The 22,453-nt window shown below is 41.2% G+C and overlaps 2 protein-coding genes across 6 annotated transcripts; one reads left to right on the plus strand and one right to left on the minus strand.

Annotated features, from left to right (window-relative positions):
• The first annotated feature begins 1,242 nt into the window (after positions 1-1,242).
• srpx2 (sushi-repeat containing protein X-linked 2) lies at positions 1,243-8,986 on the plus strand. 2 transcript variants are annotated; one of them, XM_041943983.1, is made up of 10 exons: positions 1,243-1,464; positions 4,041-4,118; positions 4,303-4,497; positions 5,051-5,227; positions 5,615-5,738; positions 5,822-5,943; positions 6,065-6,244; positions 6,361-6,494; positions 6,587-6,708; positions 7,853-8,986. In XM_041943983.1, the coding sequence occupies exons 1-10, from the start codon at positions 1,419-1,421 to the stop codon at positions 8,031-8,033; spliced, it is 1,359 nt and encodes a 452-aa protein (XP_041799917.1). In that variant the 5' UTR covers positions 1,243-1,418; the 3' UTR covers positions 8,034-8,986. The 2 variants fall into 2 exon arrangements, with proteins under 2 accessions (XP_041799917.1, XP_041799918.1); XM_041943984.1 differs by having other exon boundaries at positions 4,306-4,497.
• On the minus strand, positions 8,484-21,189 carry sytl4 (synaptotagmin-like 4). 4 transcript variants are annotated; one of them, XM_041943982.1, is made up of 18 exons: positions 21,005-21,189; positions 20,841-20,904; positions 19,282-19,474; positions 17,593-17,720; positions 16,456-16,565; positions 16,135-16,249; positions 15,872-16,036; positions 14,780-14,903; positions 14,596-14,686; positions 14,392-14,489; positions 13,517-13,618; positions 12,860-13,038; positions 12,401-12,503; positions 11,737-11,898; positions 10,492-10,597; positions 10,293-10,401; positions 10,012-10,220; positions 8,484-9,394 (listed from the first exon to the last, which is right to left on the minus strand). In XM_041943982.1, exons 4-18 carry the CDS (start codon positions 17,634-17,636, stop codon positions 9,246-9,248), a joined length of 1,866 nt encoding a protein of 621 aa, XP_041799916.1. In that variant the 5' UTR covers positions 17,637-17,720; positions 19,282-19,474; positions 20,841-20,904; positions 21,005-21,189; the 3' UTR covers positions 8,484-9,245. The 4 variants fall into 4 exon arrangements, with proteins under 4 accessions (XP_041799916.1, XP_041799915.1, XP_041799914.1 ...); XM_041943981.1 differs by having other exon boundaries at positions 17,505-17,720; XM_041943980.1 differs by lacking the exon at positions 20,841-20,904 and having other exon boundaries at positions 14,392-14,486; positions 17,505-17,720.
• Between the last annotated feature and the right edge of the window lie 1,264 nt (positions 21,190-22,453).

Consider the following 22,453-nt stretch of genomic DNA (forward strand, 5'->3'; position numbering starts at 1 on the left):
TTATGACATAAATTTGTCTTATGGTAAATTGGAATATTTTGCAGTGTCAGTTTGTGAAACAGCAAAATTAAATTAAATTATGTGGTTTACTGCTGGCTCATAATTTTGATTCGAGTCAAGGTTTTGACTTTCTATCGTACAATTTTGATTTTAAATGCGGCTTACTAATGTAATCAATTTTGACCTTGTAGACCAAAATTATGAGATCGTAGGTCATCATACTGATGCTGTATCCCATTATTTCCTAACATTATTTTTCTATTTTCTTGCTTAAAGTGAGCTTCCATGTATGTGGCAGATTTTGTTTCCCACCGATCCGGATATAATGCCTTTCAAAAATTAATTCAAATGCAACACCTGGCGTAGTGTTTTAGAGTCACAATCAGGTCGGTTTGGTTTTTTTTAACATGAGCTAATGCATGCTTTTATATTGAAAGCAATAGCGTTATTTCCTGTCTCACCATGTCTGACTTCATAATCATTATTTCTTTGGTGACACTTGTATGAGCCAAAATACATCAGCGGCATAAATAAAAGTATAATAACACGACGCTCATAAAATAAACATGAAGATTTTATTTTTTTCCTTTTTCAAACTTAAGTTGTGTTCACATTCTCCTCTCCTCTGGCTCTTTATTATGGCATTTATCTCTTTGGCTTCCTATGAGGCATATTCCAACTAAATTACACCTAATGACACTTTTCAAAACAACAGAGGATTATATTGCAGCATGTGGGCAGACACTAGAAATATTACAACAAACCTGTGAGGAGTATTTTCTGCATTTAATGTCTGTGCAGCACTCTTGAAACATGTATTTTTTTAAAGTACCCCATTAATAATGAATAATAATTATACATTATTATTCTAATGACTGGGTAATAACATAACTAGGGCAAAATCATTCTCTAAAGGATTATGTGAATGTCATAATCAGGCGAAATGAAAACTGTATAATCACTGTAAGTCAATACAAGTCACCAGTGATCTCATTAGTTACACTATCATATTAGAGAGAAGCATTCTTCTGAATGGGTTTGTTTGGTTTCATTTGCAGCCTATAATAACATTCACTGTCTGGGCTGATGAGCTGCTGGAGGGGTGGGCTTTTTAAAAAAGCTCAGTCATCATGTTTAATGCAGAGGTGGGAGGAAACGCACAAACATGAGGAGTCCGATAGCGCCACCAAGTGGTTTTTGACTTTGGTGGTGAGCTAAAAGGATCCGGACCTCACAAAAACTCGGGAGACTCTGACATGACGGCAGTGCTTCTTGTCCTCAGCGGGGATCATGAAGTTTTTTTAAGCAGCTGTGAATTTTCTCTGGATTATAACTTTGTCCTTTTTGTGTTGGACTCTGGGATCTGATCCAACCTGCGGGGAAAACTTTTCCAGAAGCGTCATCTTTGCCTTTCTAACATGCGCCTCAGCCGCTTTGTTCCTGTGCTCGTTTTGTGCTTCTCAGGTGAGTTCATGACTTTAAACAATGAAGGTGGGAAATAGCCAATCAACGCATGTCATTAGTTATGTGTCCGTGTATTCGGAATATTTAGTTTCAGCCAGGCAATTGGCGTCAAAGTATAATTTCATTCTTTGTAAGTCTTCACCAAAAAGTTGTAAAATAAATAAATAAAAATAAATAAGTAAATAGACAAGTCACTGAAACACCCACACCCCTCCCCTGCAGTTGGGACATACCTTCATGTCAGCAGTAATAAGAATTATATTAGATACAGATGTTCTGAATGTTTGAGGCGACTGGATGAATGCGAATGGGGCCCGCTCCTCCCTGCAGCAGTGAAGAGCCTCCACAACATCTCCCTGCACGCATCTGGCCGGAATCCAGTCAAACTGATTAGAAAAGAAGGTGCAGTGGAGCTGCCTTCCCCTTCAGGTGCTCCTCTGCTTGCTGACCAGTCAGTTAAATTACAGCTGGGCTCCAATCACTGCAAGTTAATTACTGAGGAGGCCCCCTCTGGGACCTAGTGCGCCAAAGCCTTCATCTCATCCTGCAGGACGATCAGAGATACAGCCAGAAGCGCTCGAGCTCGGCTGATAATGCGGAGTGACTGAAAGGATGCTGGTCGTTATCTCACCTTTGTCTTTAGAGATATGTGAAGCCTTTTACATGGAAACTCAGGCATGTTTTACACCTTCCTCTGGTGTGACTCACCTCTGCTACAGGGTGCAAGCCTCTGTGGTAAAGTCGGTCCTGTGGGTGGTGCCTCATGCACAGTGTGTGTCAGTGTATTGGTATTCTACACCCTCCGTGGCACAAGAAGTATTCAGATTCCAGTGCAACAATGTTAAAATACATCACAAGTGCAAGTCCTGCAAAAATCTGTATATTCTGTATCATCAGCTAAATGTACTATGGAGTTTGGTAGTTCAGTCCAGTGGTTCCCAGTTCGTTAACATGAGTAATGGGGTTGAAGAGAAATTCTGACACACAAAGTTGGATTTTTTTTTTTTGCTATTCTTTAAGCCTTGAACAGTTAATGAAATTAAACAACATGAGAAGTTTAGAGGTGAAATGTCCCTTTAGTGTAACTACTATAACTCATAGATATCAGAAACATGACAGAGCTGCGCCCATCAGCAACTTTTCATCAAATAATCTAAATTGTAGTCATTGTTTGAAGCAAAAAAAGCATCAACATTTGCTGTTTCCAGCACATGTTGATGCTTTTCTGATAGTAAACTGAATATCTTGGATTGAATATAATGAGATTTGAAGATGTCAGTTTGGGAAATGATAACAAGCCAAACCTGGAGGAAGCAGCTGGTTTAATCTACAACAACGTGTTGAATTTTGTAATCTTATCACACTCACCTCTCTAGTTACTCACCGTAACTAGTAACTATAGCTGTCAGTTAAACGTAGCTGAGGAAAAAGTACAGCAGTTCCCTCTGAAATAGTGAGTAGAAGTATTAAAAGTATGACACTTGCACATGTTGCTTTTCAGCACTGCAGTGCTTTTAACTGCATGTCATTACAGATTTTAATTGCCAAATGCATGATGGTGCTTGTCACCATAAGTAATGTCTGTCTCTCCTTGAGCCCTGCAGTGCCGAATATCAGACTGATGATCTTTGCTTGTTTATTTCCTCTGTGAGTAATTCTCGATGAGGGGGACTTGGGAAATATTAGTCTGGGGAAGTGTTACTGAGTGGAACATCTGGCTCATTATGAGAAGAACGCTGACGATCGCTGGAGTGATCTGAGGCAGCTACCAGAGAGGGCACGTTCGAATGTGGTGCACCGTTATTATTAGAAACTGTGCACAAGTGAACTTTATGTCGCTGAAAGCAGATTTTGCCATAAAACAGAGAGGAAGAAGTACAGGAACTGGACTTGAGACGAGGGTGGAGGGTTGACACACTGGAAAGTTTGGCACTCAGTTCTAAACATGGAGCCGCTTTCGGGATTTCAGAAAGGGATAATGTGCCTGAACCACAACTTTTGAGAAAGGAGGATAAAAATGAGAGGAATTGAAAGACTGATTCATAGACAAGATTCAGAATGAAGGCCATAGTAGAGTACGCAAGCCCTGGTGCTCAGTACATGAGAGGAGCACAAGGGACAATCTCCAAGTGAGTAATGAAAACATGCTGTTCGTCCTAATTGGCGGTGAGGCTATTGTCGATTTGAGAACTGTGTAACATAATGAAGGCCAGAAAACAATGCAAGACAAATGACTTTCCCTGCACTCGTATCGAGAAGTCAACATATGGTTCAGCTATTTGCAAGATTTCCATGTTTTGTGACCCTGCTCTCAGGATTAAAAGGAGTTTCCATCAGCAACACTGATTGCAAATGCAGGTGTCTAAAGTGGAATGTTGAGCTTCTGTTAAAGGAAACCTGAAAGGAAGTTAAGGAAAAGAGATTGTGTGTGAGTGTGTGTGAGGTGGATCGCTTGCACGCCAGACTGCCTGTGTGTGACCTATATATACTGTCGCACTCCTGACGCTCAGAAAATCACGTTTTGCATCTGACATCTCGCTGCTTCCACATGTCTGACTGTCGTTTTGCTTCCTCAGCTGGCTCTGGTACCACAGTTCATGACACCTACAATGACTTTGCAGAAGAAGACAGCACTCCTCAGCTAGACTACAAAGGTGGGTATGGAAAAACACACACTCGGTGGTATCCAAGAATAAAAAGCTTTGCAGTAATGCCTCTAGAAGTTTTTTATGTTAAGAAGACAGATAAGACATTTATGTAACATGTTTATGTGTGTGAATGATTTGATTTCCACCGTCAGTGCCTCACACAGATTTGGGTTTGGTTATTCTTTAAAAGCAGACCCACACTGGTGTCATTCTCCCGGTCTGACCAATGGGGAGGTGACCTGCTACTCTCCTCGAGGTGGGGCTCACCGGAGCACACTGGGCACCCGCTGTGAGATGAGCTGCGATCGAGGATACCGACTGCTGGGGAGGAGCTCAATCCGCTGCCTCCCCAGCCGACGCTGGTCTGGGACTGCTTACTGCCGCAGTATGTGCATGTTGAGATTTTAAATTCCCGTATGAGGAACACAACAATGGTTCATAATTCATAACATGGTCCATGGTTACCATAAACATGGGCAGTGTATTTTGAATGGATAACACATACACTATCCTGCTACTGTAAAATCTCAATAGCACACAAAATGTGTATTAATCCACCGCTGAAAGTAGTCCCCAACAATATGCACTATTTACTGGTGTTTGAGTAGCATTTGCTAAACCTACTGTGCCCAGCTGTTTCAGGAAGTTATTAAGCCTTTTTTTAAAAAGTGAAATGACTAATTCATTACTCGCCTTTAAAGATTGAAGTCATCAGTAGGAATGAATGGGCTCAGGGAGTGAGAGCAACACATAGACTTGAGAAGTTGGAAAGTATGAAGGGAAAGACAAACACATTGCTGGTTTTGGTCTTTCATGGGATTTGTTGACAACAAAAAAATACAGACTCTCACCAGCCTTATCCTTTGAGATACACATTAATCCTGTGATTGTTTGGACCCTTGCACAAACTGTATGTCTGTGTGGTGTTGTTCCGTCAGGGATGCGTTGCCATGTGCTGCACCTCATTGAACACGGCAGATACACCTGCACTAATGGCTTTGTGGTGGACTCAAGGTGTGACTTCACCTGCAACCCCGGCTATCGCATCGAGGGGCAACACTCGCGCACCTGCCTGCACGGGCCGTCGTGGAGCGGAGCACAGCCAGTTTGCTCCGGTGCGTATCAAAGTGGATCCATGCAAAGCTAAGCAAAGGTTTAAACTCAAACGGCTTGCGCATGATTTGTTGAACTGTCAGCCAGAGGTTTAACCCAGTGCCATAACATGGACCTGAATTCAGGCCATCTGTGTAGCAGTCCCGTTCCTCATTATTCTTTCATAAGCCAGGATCCCCATGTTTCTACTTTCACAGTCACACAAAAACAAGCATATATCCTGCTCCTCTTGTCTCTGGACTGAATCCAGAACTGCTGCCTTTCAGTCTTCATCGTCTGTTCTGTATACTGTTACAGCTAGATTATCCAAAAACAATGTTGCCTTTATAAACGAATTTCCTTCCTGCAAAATCTCCATTGTTGTGTCATTTTCCAACTGTTTACTGCAGATACTGATCCTCCAAAGATCAAGTGTCCTCCCTCCAGACTCAAGGCCGCCGAGCCTGGAAAACTCACGGCTATGGTGACCTGGGACCCCCCAACTGCGACAGATACAGCTGATAAATCACTCAAGTATGTCACAACTTTCCTCTGTCTCCCTTTCCTGTTGACTTTAAAATGAACGCTTGGCCTTTACTGTGCTTGTCTCCCTGCAGTGTCATATTAGTAGGCCAGGAGCCAGGCACCGACTTTAAAGAAGGAGCAAACATTATCCGATACAAAGTGTACGATCAAGCCAGGAACAGAGCTGCCTGCAAGTTCATTGTACGTGTTGAGGGTAAGCTGCCAAACCTTCATTTTCTGACTTCCGAAGTTTAAAAACTACACTTTTAACTTGAAGGCAGCATTATATTATTTACAGGAATGTATCTCTTATTTCCACTGTTTGCTCCTTCCAGTGAGGAGATGTCCTGATTTATACCCGCCTCTGCATGGCTACCTCACCTGCTCCTCTGATGGGAATAACTACGGTGCAACATGTGAATACCACTGTGACGGAGGATATGAACTGAGGGGCATATCTAGTCGTGTCTGCCAGTTCAACCGCAACTGGGGCGGAAACCCTGCTGAGTGTGTTCGTGAGTCTGCATGAAAGTGGCAATCATGCTCATGGATTTGGTGCATTTGCATAATAGCATACATATGTGCCGTAAGGGGGTATAAATGGCAGGACTACGACTTCGTGTGTTTGCAGCAATGGAGATTAAATCAGATGTGAAGACAGTGTCCGCTCTCCTGGATCAGTTCTACGAAAAGAGGAGGCTGCTGATCATGTCTGCACCCAACATATCCAACCCAGACTACCAGCTGCAGAACATCATGATACAAGTGAGGAAACCGTTTGCGCCACTGACCTCAGTTTCTAAGAAAGTTGAATAAACAACAAGAACCTCATACTCTCTCTTCCTCATTTCAACCAGAAGTCAGACTGCGGATTAGACCTGCGACACGTGACCGTGATTGAGCTCCTGGGCTCCCCGCCTCGCGAGACGGGTCGCATTAAAGAAAGTCTGCTCGGCTCTGAAGTCATCGAGGGCTTGAGGTAATAGTGAAATACTTCATCACTTAGTCATTCAGCAGTTTTACAGATCATTTTGTTGAAAAATTCCATCCTGAAATGGCTTTATATAACTCCAATTCTCATTAACAGTGAGTATTTGTTTCTCCTCACTCTATTTAAATGTCAGGAGCCTCCTAATAAAAGAGAACCTCTGTTAGTTTGACTTTAAAAGGGGAAAAAATGCACCAGAAAGATTAACATGTTTAAAAATATCAACATAATTCCAGGGTAGCGGTAATGGGATTTTGACTGGACTGACAGAACATCAATAGTAAACATCTGGCTTTGGATCTTATGAGAATCACTAGGAGAAGTCCATTTTGCACAAGAATATAGGGACTAATTCATCTTAGAGCAGGCAAAGATATAGATTTTTCCACAGACTGTGCAATTTGAGTAAGGGGCACTGCTCATTTTTTCCAGACTGGAAAATCTTTCCATCTTCTCACCACTGACACACAAACCCCACAGCTGAGTGAGGGCAGTCCACTGAGACACATTCTTTGAGTGTAGTACAACTCTGGGAAACGCAGTCAATCAAACTCTGGGAAATGCAGTCAATCAGACAAGGCAAGTGTAGTCATCTGGACAGGGACATTTGTATGGCTTTCTTATTTACACCTTCAACAGATATGGAACAACATTATCTTTAATTTACAGTTGTTTTTCTAGCCAGCTGATGCTGTTCTTTTAGCTCTATTTTGGGTCACCACCAACTCCTAAGAGAACTACCTGACTCCGAGCTGCCAAATGCTCCCCTATGTTCATCAGCTAGCTGCTAACTTTGTTCGTCTGCCGTTTGCTGCTGGCTAAGCAACATAAAGTTGGATTATCTGAGATTTATTGCTGAAAACAGCTGCCTGCTGCATCTGTAAGCTGCGAGAGCAAACCTCAACAGTAAAATTTCCAATTGGAAAACCAAAACAATGATCTGAAAGACTATACATTTCCACAGAGCTGAGTGGAACTGCAGAGTCGAATGCAAAGTGTGGATTTGTTGTTACAAGCAACCCCCTTCACATTACACAGTCATTTAATCCATTGTTATTTTGATTATAGCCGCTTTTATGTATGAGGTGGTGGAGTTCCTTTAACGATCAGCCTGCTGATATGTGTCTCTCTGTAGACAAGTGTTCAGAATCTCCAGATCCTACTTCAGCATGGTGCTGCTGGACAAGCTCGGACTGGACCGAGAGCGCTTCATCACCCCGATGGCATCAGAAGAGCTGTTCTCCTACATCGATAGCTTCCTCCTGGATGAAGAAGAACGAGAGAGGCTGGAGCTCCACAGAGACTTCTGTGACTAATTTCGTAAACCACTCTGGTTGCCACAGTGATAAACTCATCAGTATTGCGAACACAAGATGAGAAATGACAACCAACCGGGAAACCAGGTCCAGATGGACATTAGGAGAGAAAAGAGGACAGGACAGCAGTTCTCATGTTCAAATGTGATTGCAGCACAACACTGAAGTGCTGGCACTGTTTTCTATATAGGAAATTATCAACTGAAAAGATGTGGAGGCCAGTAAATGGACATCACAGCTACAGAAAATATAGCAGAAGCTTGAGTAAAAGACAAGTAAACAAAAACACACATTTTGAACCACAGATGCATTTTGTTGGATGCACGATGTGGATTAATATTTTTGTGAAGGGGCCCTTTAATGGGAACTAAAACCAGCAGTCACTTCAACAACATAGGAACACTTTCAATCATTTTCTTATCCAGCTGGTATTTCAGAGTAATACAGAGTTGAGACAATCAACCATGTCTTGGGTTTAGACAGCTTTTATTGGGTGAAGAGAATATTCAAGGACACCTTGAGGTGAACATGGCTCTGAGGAAACACACTCTGATGAGTTCAAAATCTATATTTATATCTGAAAAGAGACATTTAATAATTTCAAATAAGGTTTTTTTAATGCAACTTATGTCAATATACTTTTACGTGACAGTATTATTAAAGTAGGCAAAATTTGTTGGATGCAACACCACAAATTTTGTGTACTACCATATTATAATGAATTGTTTCCCACGTATCGGTGTAATTCTGTACACAATTATAAAGTGTGACACATTATGACAACGCTGCTGTGCTAAGTGCTGTTCATGAATCAGAATTGCTTTAATATATACAGCCTGATTTTAAAAACATAAAATGACTGTCAGTGCTCTTAAAATAAATCCAGGGTTAAGTGTGATGCTTTGGCACATTTTCAGCAGTTACACCAGTCTTCTGCGGTCAGTGGGGGGTGGGGTTGGGGGGATTGCTAATAATGAACCACATACAGGGAGGCAGGTGTGAGTCAATGTTTAGTGTTCAGCAAGTCAATGAACTGTGTGTCTGCTTATAGCCAATCAGCAGTTTGCTGGTTCACTTCAGTAGACAAGCTTCTGGTCTGATAAGCTTGCAAAGTGAAATTAATCCACAATCTCGTATTTGTCTCAGGCCTCCACAGCTTCTCCCCATTTTCAGTCACAGGATTTTTTCCGAGGGTCCAGGCCTGTGCTGTCCTCATTTGCCCTTAGGCCTCTCCATAGTGGAACGCAGTGGAAGAGTGCCCTCTGCCCACGAGTCGGGGTACTGCATCATCTTCTGCCACAGACTGACTTCCTCTCCAACGGAGTCCTTTTCCACTTCCTCCTTTCCTATTTTTACAGTGCCTGCAGGGGTGATAATTACACGGTGAAGGCAAATTTAGTGCAAAGTTTGTTCCTATCACCAGCAAATTCCTTTTGATCAATCTTTGCACAGGGTGAAGAACATGCAGCAGTAATGCAAAATTAAGCTCATCTTTCTCACAAAAGCAGTTATGCTTGGACAAAACAGAACTCTTTAAACTAGAAAATGGTAGATCTGGTATAACTTTCTCTTTTTTTAATGAAGATTTATACACCCACATAAAAAGGTAAAAAGGTTGTTCCCCACCCCCGGTGGGAGATCCAAACACTGAATTTCAATTAAAGTGAAAGAATTACCAGAACAAAAAGATAAATAAACTGAAGCAGTATAATTCAGGGTGAATCAAGGCAAAAACAAAAAAACAAAAGACTCAACTTCCTAAGATGAAGCAAAAACATGAAAGTAGCAGCTCAGCCCTACAGAGCTTTAGTTCCATTTCTAAAATGTAAATGATTCTATTTGCAATGTGATACTCAGTTAGAGGGCAACAGATCAGAAGATCTCACAGAACGACGAAGTACAAAAAGGAGAAATCACATGTAAGAAAGCCAGGTGGAAAAAATGAGAACATATCATATCATGGACAAAATTATTGTACCATTTCCAGAGCTGAGACGGACTCCTCCCTGGAATTCATTGCTCAACAAGGCCTCTCTGTCCCACACAGTCAGCTCCAGACACATCTCCTTCAGCTGCTCCAGAGCCAGTTCTTTGTACACAAATGTGTGGTCATAGTGAGGGTTCAGGTTCTTCTTCACAACTGGAGTCTTCCTCTTTGTGGTTTTAGCCTTAGTTGGGAACAAGTACCTGCAGAACCGCAAATACAGGGTTAGTTTAAAAAGATAAATGCTTGTATGAAGTCAACAGATTTTCACTAACCCTTTCACAAAGCTGTCTGATGTTCCTCCTGATTTAATTGCCACCAGATTCTTCGCCTCTTTAATTAGGACGTGCAGTTCTCCCCTTTCCTCGTTGAAAACCTTCTTTCCTGAGCAGAAGAACAGTCACACTTACAAAATTAAGACAATGCGTCTCAAACACAGCCACAGCTGAATACAGTTTGTTATCATAGTCTTACCTTTGATGCTCTCAGTTGTTGGCTTTTTAGGTGTGACATACTTCAAGGAGATCACCAACTCTCCTTTGTACTGAGCAAAAGCTGACGTCGGCACAGCAGACGCTGCCTATTTAAGATATTTAGGAAGCACAAGAAACCCAAACAACAATACAGTTCGCATGTTAAATCCCTACTAACATGCAGGCCTCTTCACTAAAACCTGGCAAATGCTGGGTGGCTGAGGCTGATACAGATGTCGATATTTGAGTGTGAATATAAATCCCATTAACAACATACCAACTTTTAAACATAGACAACTGTATGTACTGAGGGTCCCTTTAAATTTGACAAGGTGAAAAAATATTCTACTTAAATAATAATTTTGAAGAATGCACTAAGAACACTTTGTGGTTTTTTTTATCACCCTCAAGAATACCTAAGTTTACTCAAGGAGTCCTTGAGTACCACTTGAGCATACTTGAAGGGTAAATTGGCACAACTTTTTACAAACCTTAAGTGTACAGAAGTACACCAACAACAATAATGATTCATGAGCTTTTAAAGCTTTTAAAACACACTTGCAGTACAATTGTATTGAATAACCAATGTGTTGGAAATATACTTAAATGCATGCTAAAAGTGTATTACAAAGGAGTTAAAAAATAAATATTCACGCTTTTCAATAGTAAACTAACTTACCACTAGAAGTATTGCAGAAGTAGTATATTCATTTTTAACGCATTTAAGTACAACTTAATAACATCTATTTAGAAGTACACTACAAGTGTATGTCAAACATACTTTAAATTAAGCACAAAAAGTTAAAGTGTACTTATAATGAAGTAAACTCCACAGAACGCCTTTAAATACTTGACATTTTTTTGTTTACATAGTGTCACGCATGTAACAGACAGACAGACAGACAAAAACACAAACAAATCCATCCTGGTTTTCAAAGTATCCTGTGCAGTTTTTGACCTCTAGTAGTGCTATGGAGCAGTTTTGCTATGAGCAGGCCTCCGTTTAGTTTCTCTTGAGCATCAGGATGTGGATGCACACAAACGCAGAAAAGAAGACTCATGTACACAATGCAAGATCCAAACTTTTAAGGAAAAACGTTGCAAGTCTATTATGAGGAGGAAAATCCATTGAATATACCTGAATATAAACATACTTTTTGTTTGCTAATAAGAAAACCCTACAGGGCGATTGAACACAGAGTTCATCATAGAATGATAAAGAAAAAAAAAAAAGGTTTCTCTTTACCTTTGCCATGAGAGCAACGCAGTCCAAGTGCGAGGAGCTGAGGTCCCGGCAGTCCAGAGCGATTTCCACCTCTCCCAGGAAGGCGTTGCGGCTGAGGCGACCATGATGCCAGACTGATATCAACATGGAGCGGGTTAACAGCTGAGAGCGACTAATAGAGTACTGTTGGTGAAGATGAGGAGGAGAAGACAGGATGGATCAAAGGCCTGTCTCAATACTGTGGCGTAGAAGTCTTATATAATTTTAATGCTTTGGTGCTGAGGGAAGTTTAAATAAATCATGGAACAGATCAAAGCAGAAGGAGGATTCAGATCTGATTGAAAGTTGCATCTTAAATGATTACCTTCTTCCTAACCTTTAAAGAGCAAATCCAAACGTACAGAGCATTCATTTGTTACAAATTGATTCTTATGACTAATTTCCTTTGCAGCACTTGTCTTTTTTATTTAAGGTGACTCAACATCGGAGGCCAGGAGCAAAATCAATATTTGACAACAGCTATTCTAATCTGCAATGTCAATATCAATCTTAAGGTCTCTGTAGGTGTGGTCATTATTTGCAGCAGGCATGGCGCAAGGTCACTAATCAGGGAGTGTCACTGAGTCAACAGGATAAGGTCGTCAACAGTGGTACAGTTAGAGAGATGCCAGTTATTAACCATCACCTTCAGTGTTTCTTTGTAGACGGGGTTGACTGTGTTCCTCTTAATGCTGGTCTTCCTTTTGCTCTGACGAGATTTGTCAGGGAGCAGATAACATTTGACATAACTGCAAGACATAAACAGAAAGATGTGTCACACAGTGTTTCTCCCAGGCAGGGCTACTGCTCTTTTGCTGCATTTCCTGGCTAACTGCTATACAAAATATGTGTTGACATTTAGTTTCCTGTGAAGCTCAAGTAATCACCTCTGGGATGTGATTACCAAGACTGTGTAAACACAGCAACCTCTTATCTACGCTGATCAAAGCTGTGTTAACATCATGAGGGGAGTGTGTGTGTGTGTGTGTGCAGAAGAAAAACGTGTCTGTGTCAATTTGAACCAAAGTTTGAGAAGAGTTGCTTCAAATATGTGTTTTGCGTTGTGGAGCTTCATGTTATAGCTATACTAGTTGTTACTACATACGGGTTGGAAAGCTGCCGTGAGGCATCGCCGCAGGCCAGCCCGTGGCACTCCTTGATGAAGACCTGGAGGCTCTCAGTCTGTTCTTCGTAGCTCATAGAGAAGACGATGTCTCCGCTCACCTCCACACTGTCGAAGTCTCCTGCTTCACTGTAAATACTCATCAGGCTGCCCAGTGTGCTCTGGAGGAACATACATACACCTGACCTGAATAAATAACCATTAAAAGTTCCTGTGTTTGTTTCATGAATTAATACCAAAATGTTGACTTTTAGATTTGGGTTAGACGTGCTCTAAAGCTTAATGCCACAGATCAGTTCAAAAAAGTAGAAATGACAAAGAAATCAGACGTAGCAAATAAATACTGGAGGGATAACAGAAAGTGAGTGAATTAGTAGAAGGCAGTTTCTGTCCGCCTAAATCCAGAGTGACAGCATGAAAGTCATGCTGGCCATTTGCTTCCACCTGAGGCTTTGGTAACTATAGAAACATTTTGTTAGACTGAACACATCAGTTTTACACGTCCTAACTTGCTGGAGGATATCCTGAGGTTAAAGATGCTCTTTCAGATTATCTGACATCAGTTCCGTTCTGAGAGATATAATGAGCTGCTCTTCAAAGAGCTTTTAGAGGACTAATGCAAGCATGTCAATACTTTACCTTTGAGCTACACAGGCTGGAGGAGCTGGAAGCCATTGTCCTTTTATGAAAGCTCACCAAGCTGTCAATATCTTCCTCTTCCTCCTCCTCTCCATCTTCCAGCTGCATCAAAATAAACATTTAGAAGGCTGATTGTAGACACTGTGGGAGTTTTTGTTGTCAGTCACGATGAGGAGTGTGTGATACATAATAAACAAGTCTGGTTTCCCAGAAATGTTTGTGTGATAGATACTGTGATTGGAAAAATCTACCCTTAAACAGCAACAGTTTTAAAACGATCATTGAGGACAAGCCTGTAACCTTTGCACCCATAACTAGCCAATAAGATTACAGTCCAGTTAAATAGCAGAAAAATGTTCAGTCAGCTGAAACATAATCATAAAGTAAACTAGCAAATGCCAGGTTTTTGTGTTAGCTCCTTAAATCAGAGGATAGCCTTCTTTCTGCCTCCACATGCCAGTGACGTTCAACAAACCAAGCAGGAAATAATCCACCATAGAAAAGGCAAAAACAGCCTGAAATTGTGCTCAGTAAACCATAATTAAATGTAGCCATCATACGTGTTTCGTTTGGAGTAAGTGGTTCTCTTGCTCTCTGCTGGAGAACTTCTGATCTGTTGCTCTTACGATCACTACCGCTTGGTATATCTAATGTCATTCTAGGACATGTGGAAAACCTCAACCTGGAGTATGAAGTGGTGTTGGTGGTGCTGAAGAATTACAACATCACAAAGAAAAGAAACGGGAGAAGGGTCGTCTTTGTGTCCCTCCGTTGAAGCCATTGTTTTACTAATACGGCACGAAAACTCCATTAGCAGGCATTTCAGTTGATTTTCTTAAACATTTAAAACAGATGGGATTCAGCAAACGCCTTACCTGTACGTCTAGACCTGGTACAGAACGGCTCCTGTTAAGCATTGCGGCTTCAGATGTGTTAGGCCCATCACGCAGGTCCAGTGTCGAAACATACTCTGCTGTAAAGAACACAGACCAGCAATTAACCTGCGATACACACAATGTTTTCATTTGATTCTGGAAGAATAACAACAGCATTGTGCGTGGTAATATAAAGATGCTAACCAGCAGCCCTTGGGTCTCGTTTGATGCTCTTCTTGAAGAGTCTGTCAACATCTAAAACCGGGCTCGGATTGACCGGTTTTACTTCTGGGGCCTAGAGTGACAGAAACGAGGGGTCACATTCAGAGAAACGAGGGAAAAATGGCTTGAGACAGAAACATGAGCATGTCACTTCAAAGCATCATACAGTGTTAGCTTCTGTGTTAACTTCTGTGTTGGCATCAGCGCTAACAAAAGCTGCTTTGACTGGGACGGTCATACTGGAAACACTGGATCCGGCTCGGCTGGACTGAACTGAGCAGCTCTCTATCCTGTGTGAGGATACAAATCATTATTGGTTACAGCTACAACTTTTTACATTCAAATACACACAAGTTTTGTCTGCCATCTGTGAGTTTTACTTTAAACAGCAAACACCAGGAGCAGAACAGTCCTTTAATGAACTCATTTATTCATGCATGGGCGCAGGTAGATGATTAAGTGGTGACCAAATGCAAAGCAAACCTGTATATATTTTTTACTAATTGTACCCTAAGTCACTATTGGTGCATAATGTATGTGCTGGTGTATTGCTGTATGTGTATTTTATTGCATTTCCACATGTATTTGGGTTTTATGATACCAAAAGCTCTATATTTTAATCAGACGGTTCATGTAAAAGCCAAACTAGGGACAAGAGTTGAAAAAAACTCTTTATGCAGCACATCAGTTTATTCTCTGTCTTGAACTTGTTAAATTGCTTTGAACATGTCAAACAAATTCAAATAAAAATCTTCCTCAGGCAGGCAGCAGGGTTACACCCAAGCCTGAAACATCATGAGTAAATAAATTAACTGGAGTGCTGTCCTGTTCATGATTTGGGATTTTTCCCCTGAGGATTCAGCATCCAACTCCACATAATGAAGCTGACTGCACTGATTTATTCTTCTTCTCTATTTTAGCAGCACAATTACAAACTGAAAGTTTTATTTACAAACCGTTGTCTTATTTTAGTGTAAACCATGAATTTTAGAATTTCTGGCCAACTAATCCATATAAAAAAAACGTATTATGATTACTCTATTCATTTATCTGGTAGTTTAAAGAATTTTGGAAGCAATTACAGTGAAGTTTATCAGCTTTCTCCATTTGAAAATTATCTCTTCCAGGCCTGGCTGTCTCAACTTCAGACTAAACTAGTCTAGTTTCTGACCAGCAGTGGGGGTGGACAGTCTCAAATGCTGCTTTGAAGTCAGTGGGTAGTGCTTGTACCTTTTAGAATAACTACAGGTGAGTTTACCTTGGTTGCTCGGGGGTCACGCGGCCAGAGTCGGTCTCAGTTTTACTGCTAATTACACTGGCGTTTTCTGCAGACTCTGTGTCACTATGAGTCGGCTTTGACCAACTGTCCTTCGATTCAGATGATGCCCTTGAAGCAATTGATCCTGAATTCTCACTTGAATGACTGTCAAAGAAGACATGACAAAAGGTTGATACTCTTCATCTGTTTTCACACAATTCACAGTAACATTTCTAAAACTGACAAAACTGATGACGACGCACCCTTTGTTATTTTCTGTCTGACTCTTCTGCATGGTCCGAGGTACAGGAATGGGAGGATCTGAGTTTATTTCAGTACTTCTCAAAAGCAATTCTCCTGTTGTCTCACGCTTCTTCGCTATAACACAGAACAAAGTAAAATCACACCTTCATTCCAGTGAAACAAAATGCTATCATGTTATTTTAATTTTTAACATTGCTCCGATTCTACTGCTGAACTGGGACAACATTCCTGTGACTGTGGGCATTTCTTTCAGCACAGGCTCACAGCTGTTTACATTCCTGGTTGAACAGTCGATAGCCACTTCCTCTTCCTGTACTCACGCTGAGGCCTCTTTTTCAGGGAGACTCTCACAAGGACATGTCCAGGCGTTGTGGAGAAACGGTTGACCCTTTGATCGTAGAACCAGTCCCCTGTCATTTTCTTTAGATCCCTAGAATCCAGTATAAATACTTTTTAGTACTGTGTACACAACCATTACAGTTATTGTATACATTGTTTAAATAAACAGTTGTGGGTTTTCAGAGATTACATAACCAATACTGGCCTGTCATGTTGCATGCTAATTGGACCTCATCCCTGCCCTCATCCACATGGCCATTTTTTTCTTTATTTTACACATTTTTGATATTTTTTTTGATCAATTAGGGCTGCTGAAAATTTCATGTTACAAATGTAAGCACAAAATACTTCAGTGTAAACAATTTCCTCTCTCTACATCTGCTTTCAAAAGCACATACAAGCCTTTTTTAAAACAGCCAAATACCTTAAAATAATGAGGATTTAATATTTTTAGCATCAACAAATACCATGAACAGACCAAAACCAACAACAAATTGATTCTACTAACAAGTAGGGTGGGAATCACAGAAAAGAAGAGCAGCAGAAATTATGTATTTCTTCACTGCATTGTGCTGTCAGTTTCACAGAATTTGCCAACTGAGATGAAACAACGTACCAAAATGTACATGGAGTCTTAGCTTAGTGCCCCTGTCACACACAAACACACACTATAAAAATATCGGCATTTGGCGGCAGTGTGTCGACAACTGCAAATGAAAGTTACGTGTAAACGTCCTACACTCCTGCTTTAATCTACCACTGAGAAGTCTCCAATAAATTAACTATTTATGCTAGTTTGACTAACTGAGGCCTCAAACATTGCCCAGCTGGAAATTACTTGGCCTTCTTAAAATGACAACATGTAATATTTGCAACTTTTACATGCTGTTCAGGCATGAATGGGCTTTTTTGGTCATCTGGAAAACTATAAATCCTACAGACAAATTATTTTGATGCAGACACAATATTTGCTAAAATACGATTATTAGCGTGAATGTTAAAGGGGAGGATAAACAAAACAGTCTCTTACAACTCTTTGGCACACACACTGCACAGCCAGGATCCTTCGGGGAGGACTGTCCGGCAGTTGCGGCACACATGGTGATTGCACATCTTACACTGGCTGGAGAAAAGAGTCAGTCGACTCAGAGGCTCCTGGCATCTGCCACAACTGCGCTGACTGTATCTTCCACTGCCACGTTTGGCCCCTTTCCTCTTCACATCCAGCAACTCTGCCTTCAACTTCCTGAGACAAAACAAAGTTAAAAACTCAGAGATTGTACTGTGAAAAGCTACTTCAGTGCTGTAGTGTTTATAAGTTATTTTAAATATTGTAGCTTTTTGTGCTTTGATACTGTATGTATGTTTTATAGCTGACACAATTAGGTGATTAACAGATGGAATCTATTTTTAAGCAGAAATGCCAAAAAGTTGCAGCTTTTGTTCTGGTTCCAAATGTGAATATGTGCTGCTTTTCATAATGTTCTTTGATAATAAATCAAGTTTTGAATTTTGTATATTTGGGCTGTTGGTCAATAACAATTTTTTCAATGACATTTTTGGGCTCTGGGGCACTGTGATGGAGACTTTGCATCATCTTCTGACATTTCATTGAACAATTGCAGTTGCAGCCCGAACATACTGGATATATGTGATTGTGTAAATGGTTTCAAAAATCCCACATAATAGCGAAATTGTTGATCTGCATTATATCAGGCCAACCTCTTCAAAAACCTTTTCAAAAGAAATTGTTAAATTCTAAAAATGAAAACATAGTATGCTCATATCATTAAATCATGAACCATTAAAATCTATAATAAGACAAGATATACTATATCTACGTAGTCCATTGCATGGCCTCTAGTTTAAAGCTGTCTTCAGCATCCAGCAACTCGGGCTTCAATTTTTTGATTCTGGTGCCAGTCAGATGCCTGGATATCAGTGCTGATACCACCTTAACTATTTTTCCATTTTTCTTTTTGACTTTGCAAAATTTTCCACCAAACTTCTAAGTGCAGTGTAACGTCTTAAAACAAACAACTGCCTTTGCCTAAGGTTACACTTAAATTCAATGAATTTAGCGGGGCAGTGATCGATGACCAGTAACTGGCCAATCAGTGTCGGACATATACGATTCTGTGCAGGTCAAATTTACACGCATGCAGGTCTTCACTGTGTTTTGCTGTCATTTGTGGTCACGCATTGTGAGAGCTCTGTCTCCTCTGCTGCCTGTCTGTGTGTCTCACTGAGCTCGAGGCTCCACCCGTCCACTCCACAGACATGGAGCAGGGCAGAGACAGGGACGTTATTCGAGTCACCAACAGGGTGCATTCTTATATAGACCTGTTGTACCTATTTTCTTTTGGGAAGGTAAAACATCTTAGATAAATTGGGATATACTGCAGTTCATTTTCACTTGGACTGTATTTGTACAAAAAGCTCTGTCCAGTAAACTAAAACACTTTATTTTGAGATTTGTTTAAGTGAGAGTAAGAGAATTTCCTGTATCTGTGAGGTTTTGGAGAGTATGTAAAAGTTATTTAATACTCAATGTTTTATTAGACCATTAAATTGAATTTGACATAGAAAAATAGCCGCAAACATGTGTGTGCTGTTAATTATAGTTTAGAAAGAAAGAAAACTGGAATCAGTCAAAATGGGAATCGGCAGGTCAGGCTGCAATCCATGCATCTCTGAATGTATTAGTTTGAATTAATAATACTTGAACTGCACTGTACCTTACATACATAGGTAAACCCAAAGGAAATAAGATCTAGTACAATTCACAGGAGGTGCTCTCTGCTCACCGCACACGCTGCTCTTCGGCCTGTCTCAGCTCCTCGTCCCGTTGCAGCACCTCCAGGATCAGCTCCTGCTCGGCCGCAGACAGGAAGCCCAGGTTGACCATGTCCACAGCCTCGGGCATGGTGTTTGGACCAAAAAAACCCTTAGCCCAGGCTGACTGGCTCAGTTCAGTCACTGTCGCATGAAGAAGATCTCCTGAAAACATAACAAGACTAGTCAGAAATTCAGTGAAACGGTGATAAACACTTAACTGACTTACAGCAAAAGTTTCATTAAATACTGACAAAACCTGTATTTTAAAGACAGAAACGCCTACAGAGATGAGCAGCACTCATGTAAAGCAACAGCTCATGTAAAGCAACTTCAGCAAAAAGAGGAACTTAGCGGCATGAAGCTCTGCGGTGACAAAGATACAGACATGCAGAAACAAAACGATCCTAAACAAATGACTGAGTGATGTGGCCTCCATGCAGTGAAGTCTCAGCACAGCAACTTTATGATGGATAGTATTGAAGTTGTAGCCACCTTGTATGTCAGTTAAAAAGGATGGCCTGTGGGAATCTAAATAACCACACAGCCAACGGAGACTGACCCTCTGGCATGTTTTCCACGAGGGAAGGGGGATTAGCCCTCAACCCTGAGGCAAACTGTTAGCCAAACCTAACATTGCCAAAGATGATAAATGACTAATAGGAACAAGGATGCCAGAGGATTTAAAAATCCCACAGAAAGCCTCCGGCAGGGTGAAAGGTTGTTTTGAATCGGACGGGCAAAAGCAACATGACCTTGGCTATCATGCAGGGTTCCCACCCTCTAAGGATACAGAGAGTTTGGGTGGAGTTTGGTAGCTTAACCATTTGTTTAAGCCCAACATGAAGCTTGTCATCTGACTTGCTCCCATCTCAAACCTTACGCTCCATTTGAATTGCCACAAAAGGAATTTAAAGTGGGCGGAAATGTGCCTGTTCAGTGGCTAATCAGTGGGAAAGCTGCAATTCTAAACCTAACACCTTTTTTCCTCATTGTTTGAATGCCTGGGGCCAAGGCAACTTGTCTTGTAGAACTTAACCTTCAAGGAAATGGCGCATGCGTCTGCGCCAGATGACAGAGATACTGCACCAAGTGGACACAAGCACTGAACAGGTGACATGAAAGACGCAATTCGTGTGTAAAAAAAAAAAACCCCGTCAAGTTAAAAAGTAGCATAGCTCACACATGGAGGCTTTTGTATACTGCGGATGACATAAACAGAATTAATGTGAACTAAACAAACATTTGCGGTGAATTGTGCTGAAATTCAGATTTTTCCAGGACCAAAACTGAGCCGCTAACGTCTGCGGCTCCAACGGTCGAACGATGAGTTACGTTACCAACTGAAATTAAATCAACGCTAACGTTACTCTAAAGCAGCTCCAACACGCTTTTAGACAAGTTTGCTTTAATGCGACTGTGAGGGCGGAAGATTTGGGAAGATGATTCAGCTATTTTACTGCGGTGATAAGTGTGAAAATCGGGCGGCGAATGAAACAAAACACGGCTAATTAAAGAAAACGGCACACACCTGCTGTTAAAGTCGACTCGTCCCCCGCTACCCGGCTGCTAGCGTCACTACTAGCGAGAAACTCCTGACAGAAAACACAACAAAAACAGGTAAAAGTAGCAGGCAAGCTAACAGCGCATTTAAGATTATCCAATTGACGTGTACCTATGAACTGGTTTACTCACTTCGCCTGTCGGCTATGAACATATTCCAGCGTTTCTGCGCCTCTTCTTGCCCCCCTCTTCAAAACTGTGGCGCTCTATGCTTGAGGAGTCCCGAGCACCGGAAGATAAGGAAAGTTTGCCGCAGACAGACAGACAGATAGACAGGAGCGCCTCTCCACATTTTCCATGACAGGTGCATTTCCTCAGCGCTGTTCACCACAGGAGGGCTGGATGCGGAAAATTCGGCACATTCAAACAGCCCAACGATTGGCTCCGTCCCCTTATCCACCCTCGTTGACATTTAAGGGGCCAATTTGTTTTGAATTAGAAAAAAAACTTGAAACAAGGAGAAGTGCATGGTTTTCACTTTCTCACTATCAGAAGGGGAAAACACGATCAGACTTAAAATACATATACAGTGAGCCATTCAATGCCGTTAAGGAAAAAAGGGCACTACAGATGGTGTGACTGCATAGGTCCTATCACGCACTATGCCATTATTTATTGTCAGGGAGTATGCAAAGTGATGGAGGAACAACACACTGTAAAGCAAATGATCACCTATAAAAGGTGCATGTAAGTCACAGAGGGAGGGTGGTGCTAATTTCCATTCCAGCAAATCTTTGATATTTTAGCAGTCACTGACATATTTTTATCCCAAAGAGCATGAATTAGTAACTTTTTTCCACATGGCCCCTTCTCCCCTTTGTAAATCCCATCTTATTTAAGCAGGAGCGTCTGTGATGATTTAAAAATTGATGCTGGTGACTCAAACACCTGATTATTATCAGGTCGATGTAGATTATCTCCTGTTTTTAATCCCAACTAATTAAATGTGCATGCAGCCAAAAGCCACAACCAGCTGCCTCCATGTGTTTATAGACAGAGGTGCCAAGCCTGACTGGGAATGGACAAGAGGTGGCCTTGTATATTTCTGCTGACTTTGTATTTCAGATGATTAATACTACACTTAAGAGGAAACTCATATGGGCCATCACTCACCAAGAAAATCTGACCGTGTCTGTTGTAAATGGCTCTTTTGGCAGGTGGTGCAAGACCCTTTTGTGCTTTCACCACCTCCACAGCAGACACAGATGGGTGACAAATGGGGAAAAGACAAACACATTAACTGTCTTAGTAAAGTGTTGTTTCTCCATGAGCCACCAGAACAGCTTCAGTGCTCCTTAGCATAGATTTGTACTGGCAGGATAAACTCCATTCATCCAGAAGATATTCCCTTATTTGGGTCCAGAATCTTAGCATAGCTGTTCAATTGGGTTCAGACCTGATGACCGTGAAGGCCATATCATATGATTCACATAATTTCCATACTTGTGAAACCATTCAGTCAGTCCCTTGTATGGAAGCATCTGCATTTTGTTTCATTTATTCAGGTTTTTCTTTAATTTGTCAGTTGTCTTTAGCTCAGAAGTGAAACTGTCAAGTAGTGTTTTTGCAAAAATTAGCCGT

The sequence above is a fragment of the Chelmon rostratus genome, chromosome 9, assembly GCF_017976325.1.
Source record: "Chelmon rostratus isolate fCheRos1 chromosome 9, fCheRos1.pri, whole genome shotgun sequence".
NCBI classification, from domain to species: Eukaryota; Metazoa; Chordata; class Actinopteri; order Chaetodontiformes; family Chaetodontidae; genus Chelmon; species Chelmon rostratus.